We start from the raw sequence: 8,000 nt of genomic DNA, 5'->3' as shown, positions 1-8,000 counted from the left end.
CCAGTTGCTCCAGTTGCTCCAGTTGCTCCAGTTGCTCCAGTTGCTCCAGTTCCTCCAGTTGCTCCAGTTGCTCCAGTTGCTCCAGTTTCTCCAGTTGCTCCAAGAGAGGCTGTTGTCGACAAGTTCGGAGCCGAAGGAGATCCTTGGGATCCTTGGGATCCTTGCACCGATTCTTGCTGTTGAGAGTTGGACATGGTCGATGAGTGGGATTTGTTCTTGCGGGAAGACTTGTTGCAAAATCGGCCCGGCATGCTTGCGAAGGACTTGGTGTCGTCGTTGTAGGCACAGTCGGGTAGCGAAGGCTTATCGGATGGGTCTTGGTAGAGAGGCAAATCGGTGGTGCAGTGCGATAAGACCCTAATGTCGGCACGGATGTCGTAGATGGCTCTTGCTTGTATGTCACTGATGATCAGAGACAGAGAAGACTTGCGTTGTTCAAGGCAGTTGGAGGTTTCGGAGAGATACTGGTCTTTCCTGATGAAGCCCCACGTTCTTGACAACAAGCCCTTTTGAAGAAGCGGTTCGAGAGGGATGTGTTGGAGGAAGATCAACAAAGATTGCGTATGTGAAAAGACTTCCTCTGTCTGAAGAAGAGGATTCTGAGAGATGGAGAGTGAAAGTGCGTGTAGCTCTTGAAACTGATTCTGATATCTCAACAGCGTAGAACTGCTGCTTTTTATCTTTTCCGTGAGCTGTAGAAGACCCAGACAGGCGCTGGCCAGTTGAGCCGCGGCCGCAACGACTCCAAGGACTTCTGCCATGTTCCCAGCAAGATGGATGCCTCCACGAGGCAACCAGTCCGTCAGTTGGGCCTCTTTCGGGGGCCGTGAAGATACTGCTACGGTCTGGCGGTGAGGGTACCGACGATAGCTTCAAGATTCTCCCTTGAGAGACAGGTACTCTCTGGTCAGATCTTCAACCTCTGGTGCACACTCCATGCAAGCTGAACAATGTAGTGGTTGCGACGAGGCGCCACGTGTCAATTGGGGGCTGTTTAGCAGAGTGAAAGGCTCGAAGTGTGCCAGTCTTCGTGATCAAAGATATTGGATGTGGTCAGAGATGGTTGGGCAAAGGAGGTGAGGCCTTGACTTTCACTACCTGGCCAGCATGCAGAAGAATCAGGCTGGGCCTGGGTTTCTACTCCCAATGGGTCACCGAGAACCTCTGAGTTATTATTGCCGTCACCCCCCCGTTGAGACTGGATGCGTCTCGAAGTCTCGCTGCTTTTAGCCCGAGCCAGGAGCGAATGGCCCTGAGTCTGGTGTGGTGGCTTGGCCAGCCAGCATAGCCACAGACGCCCAAATATCACCGTTAAGGGCCTCGTCGGCCGTCGTTCGGAAACCCAAACGTCTGGGACGGCCGGCTTGCTTCACCGTAGTGGCGTGTGCACTAGGTGTCGAGAGACAGCTTCCCCGGTAGTGAAGAGGCAGTCACAACGAATCATCGTGAATGCATAGTAGGTCAGCCATCGGGTTCTTGGCTGCTAATGAGGGGAGACCGCAGATGCGCTGGCCGATTATTCCGGATACTGAGGTGTTTGGGAGCTAGGAATTGAAGGGGTGTATTTCCTGCGCTATCTGCTGCACGAGAGACAGGTGGTCTGGTCGATGGGCCTGTCATCGCACTCTGCAGGTCTTCGTTGATGTGTGATGCCGGGAAGACCTTTTGGCATTCGGTCAGCTCACGAAAGGCCTATTGTTTTGATCGTCACATGCTGTTTGCTAAGTGCACCATTTGTCCTATTCCGAGACGCGCGCCTTCACGTGGTGCTAGTTCAGTGTCCGTCTCACCCCCAAGAATGAACAAATAGCCTCTAGAGGGGTAATAACCTCTTAAGCTCTAGAGGGGTAGGAATAACCCTTGGGCGCCCATTCCGGCTAGAAGGTTGGTCTAGTCAGTAGCGGCTCTCGCTGGTAGGGTCTCTCGGGGGCGAAACATCGGCATGCGTCGAGGTTAGCGAACCGGCCTCAGGTGAGAAGCAGTGGGAAATGTATAGAAGTGGTGAAGAGAAGCAGCCGAGGGCGAGAAGCGACGGAGGCCCGCGCCATGGTGATTCTTGAAGATGGAGTGTGAGATGGAGTGTAAGTGTCGCTACCAGATGGACGTGGCTGGCACGAAGTGGTGGCGAGAGTTGGTGTGGATCCTCTTGGTGGGTCTGTTGTGGGGATGTGCACCACGTCAAAGGTTGAGACCTGGGATAAGGCTGAGCACAAAAAAAATCTCATCGTCTTGCAGTTAGTCAACCCATGCCGCCCAGCTTGCCCGCATAATTCCAGGTCACCTTTCTACCAATTGATGAAATAACTCTTTCGCAATGGGCGACAACATCGAAGCGGCTGCGCCGCATAGCACCTTCGACGTATGTATCCTGAAGCCGGTATTTTTCAGTCGTCCCTGACGTACAATATCTAGACCATCTTGGTGCTCGATTTCGGCTCTCAGACCAGTCATCTCATCCTACGTCGTCTGAGGTCGCTTAAAGTCTATGCTGAAATGCTCAGCTGCACCACCAAGCTTGCAGATCTCACCTGGAAGCCTGCTGGAATTATTCTCAGCGGAGGTCGGTGGCTTCTGAATTCAAGCCCAGCTACGGTGCAAGCACAGCCCTCTAACAACTATCAGGTCCATCCTCTGTTTACGATGAAGGAGCTCCCCGTGAGTCATTTGCCTCCCTGGTATGCAGCCAATTGTCTAATAAACACCAGACGTCGATCCTGCCGTCTTCGATCTCGGAGTTCCTATCCTGTGAGTTGCTGCTACCTGAGCCCTGGCACGGATACATGGTCCGCTAACACGGTACCAAGGGGTATCTGCTACGGCTGCCAGGAACTCGCCTGGCGTATTGACGCACAGAATGTCGCTCGCGGCTCTACCCGAGAGTACGGCGAGACGGATCTTACCATCCACAAGGTTAATGACCATGCCGACCGACTGTTCGACGGCCTTGGCGATTCGCTGCATGGTATGTCTACCCCTATCCGAAACTGACTCTAGTCCGAAGTGACTTTATTCCGATCTTGCCTCTAGCTGACATTGACTACTCGTTAGTCTTCATGAGCCACTTCGACAAGCTGGTCCGTCTTCCTGAGGGCTTCGTGACTATCGCTAGCACAAAGGGCGCTGAGTTCGCTGGCATCGCCCATCAGTCGAAGCCAATCTTTGGTTTGTTCTTCCAGGTTGCTAACCCGATCAAGAAGTAGCTAATCAGAATCGACGATAGGAATCCAGCTCCATCCCGAGATCTCTCACACGGCGCGAGGTACCGAGATTCTTAGCAATTTCGCCCTTAAGGTCTGTGGCGCACGCGCAGACTGGGAGATGGAAAACTTTACCGAGAAGGAGATTATCCGGATTCGGAAGCTTGTTGGAGATTCCGCCCAAGTTGTATGTGTTTGTTCCTCGCCCAGCCTATGGGTTGACTTGCTTACCAGCCTGTAGATTGGGGCTGTCTCCGGCGGTGTCGACAGTACCGTGGCTGCGAAACTGATGAAGGAAGCCATCGGCGATCGATTCCACGCTATTCTTGTGGACACCGGTAGGCAACATTTCAACAGGCATAGAATCATTCTCTAATTCTCTCCCTGCAGGTCTGATGCGTCTGAACGAATGCCCGCAAGTCAAGGAATCTTTGGCGGAGCATCTCGGCATCAACCTCACGATTGTGGATGGGTCCGAGCTCTTCCTTAGCCGTCTTGCCGGGGTTCTCGAACCGGAGGCCAAGCGCAAGATTATCGGCGGGACTTGTAGGTTATGCTGTAGGAAGCCTACTGGTATTTCATACTGACTCGGGCAGTCATCGACCTCTTTGAGATTGAGGCACTCCGGTAAGCTAGAATCTCATCAAACTCGGCCACAGACCTATGGAGAGCTAAAATGCCGCGCCCTCAGTATTGAGAAGGAAGCAGAGCACACGGCTCTTGCTGGCAAGGTCGAATGGTTCCTCCAAGGTACCCTCTACGGTCAGCTATGATATCCATTCACTCATTCAGGGGGTTAGAGTAGCTAAACTTCGCGCAGCCGATCTCATCGAGAGCCTCAGCTTCAAGGGCCCGTCAGCTACAATCAAATGTACGTCTAAGCACTCCTTGATAAGTCCTTTGGACAAGAGTTTTCCATATATACCCATCTCCACAATCTCATAACCACCATGTTCCCGAAGCTACTTGATAGGGCTGAAGGGGCCCTAGAATCATTGCTAACACTCTGTCAGCTCACCACAACGCCGGCGGACTCCCCGCACGGATGCAAAACGGCGTAGGTCGCATGATGCGAGGCTCGTGGAGATGGAGGCTAATGTACATAACAGGACGCGCAGCTCAAGCTGCTGGAGCCCCTCCGAGAGCTGTAAGTCCATGGCCGATGCCTCTTATCGCGGTTTCTAACATTTTGTCACAAAGGTTCAAGGACGAGGTGAGGAGCTTTGGCCGCCAGCTGGGAATCCACGAGGATCTCATCATGAGGCATCCGTTCCCCGGACCTGGCCTCGGCGTGCGCATCATAGGAGACATTACAGCCGAAAAGGTCGAGATCACGAGGAAGGCCGATTTCATCTTCATGACAATGATCAAAGAGGCCGGCATCTACAACGAGGTTCGTAACAACGGCCCGCCGTTCTCGAGGCGAGACGCTAACACACGACAGATCACCCAAGCCTACGCTGCGCTTGATTCGAACAAGGGTGTGTATCCTGTCTTGCCCTTTTACTCGAACAAAGCTGTCGTATCAAGCACATCTATCCATGGAACATTTGCTAACTGGAGTTTGTGCTGTAGCCGTGGGCGTGCAGGGAGATTCCAGGGTGTACGGGTACATCTGCGTGCTGAGAGCTGTGACCAGCTTGGACATGATGAGCGCTGAGCCGTACGAATTCTCGTGGAGCTTCCTCAAGGCCGTCAGCAGGCGGATTATCAACGAAGTCGACGGCATTGCAAGGGTTGTTTACGATACGACCTCGAAGCCTCCCGGTAAGACGGTCTCTCGCTTTTCTTTGTACATGTTTTTGGACGCATGCAATACTGACCACCGCAGGCACGATCGAACTGGAGTGACGAGCTGCTCGTATAGTTTGAATAGAGTTATTTCTTCGCTGCGTTCTAGACATGCCACTGCCCTATGTTATGTAAAATCTGATGTATGAGACACGAAACGTATGGTGGTGGCAGGGCACAGCGTCGTCAACAAAGTCAGGAGACCTCCGTAACAGCTCCGCAGTATACAATGTAGGTCTCGGCAACCACCTCACCTTCAGCGCATTCAACCATGGCAGCGACACTTGGACACGGATTATGGAACAGCCGGCCTGATTGGCACCAGGGCTCCCGTCTGGCAGAACCGTTTCCATCGCACATGGTCTGCAGAACATGCACGGTTGCCCTTCCACTACGCTCCTACTGAGCTGTGGCTGTGCTTGCTTGCACTGGTCGAGCCGGAGCAAAAGCAGCAAGGGCGCTAACCAGTTCAGTCCAGCGTTGTGGGTGCCAGTCTCACAACGAACCCGTTCATATGGATGGATAAGGCAGAAACGCCGAGCTGGGGCGCGCAAGGCTTACTGGCGATCATAGGTCGAGGATGGCGAATCAGAATCCTAGGCGTTGGTAAAGGTTGCGAGGCGTCATCGCGACGTTGGGTGAGGTGTCCCGTTGATGGTGTGGTCAAGCAGGCGTTGTTTCTCACCGCAAGAGGCTCAGATAAGATCAGTGGGAACTAACTGACGAGTACTTACATATCATCAGTGTGGCATTCTGAATGCCACAGCGATGAACAGTCTCTCGTGGTCCAGAATATCACGGGAGGGTGGGAGTGGCAACGGACATGTCGAAATCCGTTCTGGTCACAGTTGTCATGTATAGGATGAATTGCACGAGACGATGTGCCTCCGGAAAAGAAGCTCGACAAGCGAACAATACGAAAGGCTTCCCCCCAAGTCAAACGTTTTCTGAAGATCAACAATGACCCTGTGAGAAGAGGCAGGAAGATGATAGGAGAGGCAGGTATCATGGTGAGACGACTCAGAGGGGGCGGTATGCTCAAAGTCGGCATCTGCGGCGGTTCGCCTTGTCCTCTGCAGGCATGTCTTCGCCGCCTGCCTGGCAGAACGACCTACCCGATGTGCCGCTTTGCTTCAAACCTCTCCCTACCTTACGCTGTTGGCGCCAACGCCCAGAGTGCATGATGGTGGTTGCATAGTGTAGTGCGACCCAAGCCGCGTGGCCGAGCACGTATTGGAATGCAAGCTTGCGGGTCGTCCCATGGTGTTTGACACACACGATAGGGCGCTTGTTGAATAATGGCATCCGACAGCCCCTTTTACCAGGACGTTGCTCACATGAAGCTCGGGACGGCAGTATTTCGCTTATCAGATCGATCTCAATACCCTCAGACGGCAGGCGGTATACCTGGCAGGACAGAGGAAAAAGAAACGAGGAGAGCATGGCTCTTTTGGTCCAAGTTCAATCGGCCGATCGAATCCTGCCGTGGTCGGGCTGCAATGCCCGCCCGCACCACATCAATCAATCGTTCTGGTGGACTTGGCATGGCCTCCAACATGCAGCCCCTCGCCAAATCGCGAGCTCTGATTCGAAACCTACCCCAACAAGAGGGCTCAATCACCTGAGGGAGATGGTGTTCGAATTTCGATTTTGACTGGTGCGTGTGCGTTTTGATTCAGTGATGATGTCGCCCTGCACGGCTCGAAGACTGTCGCCTGACGTTGTACACCGTCCCTCTGCCTGCCAGCATCGTTACCCCCCCCCCCCCCAACGAGCCAAGGTCGTGTCTTCTCTGCGCCCCCTCGATTCCTCCGTGGGCCCTACGCACGCTGTCATGATCCCCGAGCCGGAAACCGGGCGGCTGCTCGCCGACGCAGGTGTCTGCTCAATCCATGCAAACAATAGGGCTGACAATTGCGAAACCGTGAACAACGGCCCCGATAACAGCACCCACATCGAGCTCAAGGATCCCATCATCAACGTTAACATGGTAGTAAACATCAACCATATACCGTCCGAAAGCACCGACTCCCGCGTGTCCACTGACGGGCACCAATCGGCGCCGGGACGACCCCTAAATGCAGACCGGCCTACTAGTCGCCGAGGAGCTGCGAATCAGAGACAGCAGGAGAAGACCAAGAAGATGGTGTGGTGTCCGTTGTGCAAGTACGTGGTTGATGGGTTAAAGAAGCGGGCCGCTCGCTACCTCCTTTTCCGATTCCAGACTTCCATTCGTGCGGCGCTGCGGATACTGACGCGGAACTACCCCCCCTTTTAGGTTGCGCGGTTTACTGGCCTCGATTCTTCTCTGCATGGCGACTCGGGTACAGGGGACCGACCGACCGACCAACTGATTGGAGACCCCATCCTCTCGACACGACGTGAAGAATAGATAAAAGGAGGGGAACGTGAAGCAGAACATGGTGCGGGTGATGGTGATATGGGAAGCTTCATCTTATAGGATGGTGCCAGCCAAGCCTTGGGTCAAGGGGAATGACAGACACCGGGCATGTCGTGTTCAGCGCCTGTCAGTCAAGCAAGGTAGAACGGAACGCCGAACCCCTGAACCAAGTACTGTCGCACCCGATATGTGGTCGACAACGGAACCACGTGTCTAAGCCGAGTCGTGTGTGTGACATGCCCCCCTCCTGAACTGCCGTTCCGCCCCAAGGAGACAGGGGGATGCCCTGGAGCGAGCACTCTTCGCAGTAGGCTCTCATAATAAGTGACTGGATGCCGACCTGTTGAAATGCCCGGTTGGGATGCCCTTCCTCTATTCGTTCTCCTGTGACAGAAGCCAAAGAAGCGGCTGGGCATGGCTGAATCAGCCACTCCTGATGAGCTTCTCGGCCTGACCGCCAGATCACCATCGCAGCAAAGGGGAAAGGTACGCTTCGCACGTGCGACTACACCGCTGGAAGCCAAGCATTCCAGAACACATGACAAGACACGCAAAAAAAGAAAAAAAAAAGGGTTTCATACTCAGCTATTGCTATCATGAAACCTTACACA

The 8,000-nt window shown here is 53.8% G+C and overlaps 1 protein-coding gene across 1 annotated transcript; it reads left to right on the top strand.

Annotated features, from left to right (window-relative positions):
• Nucleotides 1-2,314: 2,314 nt before the first annotated feature.
• Nucleotides 2,315-5,048, top strand: GUA1 (GMP synthase (glutamine-hydrolyzing); the record flags this gene model as incomplete). Its single annotated transcript, XM_028635531.1, has 18 exons — nucleotides 2,315-2,359; nucleotides 2,413-2,560; nucleotides 2,623-2,655; nucleotides 2,706-2,745; nucleotides 2,805-2,962; nucleotides 3,049-3,162; nucleotides 3,221-3,384; nucleotides 3,439-3,535; nucleotides 3,588-3,743; nucleotides 3,794-3,824; nucleotides 3,889-3,959; nucleotides 4,018-4,068; nucleotides 4,211-4,254; nucleotides 4,307-4,344; nucleotides 4,398-4,590; nucleotides 4,642-4,678; nucleotides 4,773-4,964; nucleotides 5,029-5,048. The coding sequence occupies 18 exons, from the start codon at nucleotides 2,315-2,317 to the stop codon at nucleotides 5,046-5,048; spliced, it is 1,632 nt and encodes a 543-aa protein (XP_028491987.1).
• Nucleotides 5,049-8,000: the final 2,952 nt, after the last annotated feature.

This window comes from Verticillium nonalfalfae (genome assembly GCF_003724135.2).
Source record: "Verticillium nonalfalfae strain VnAa140/NRRL 66861 chromosome Unknown scaffold_125, whole genome shotgun sequence".
In the NCBI taxonomy this organism is placed as follows: domain Eukaryota; kingdom Fungi; phylum Ascomycota; class Sordariomycetes; order Glomerellales; family Plectosphaerellaceae; genus Verticillium; species Verticillium nonalfalfae.
Note: the sequence above shows the minus strand (reverse complement) of the source record. Positions and strands in the feature narration are given on the sequence as shown.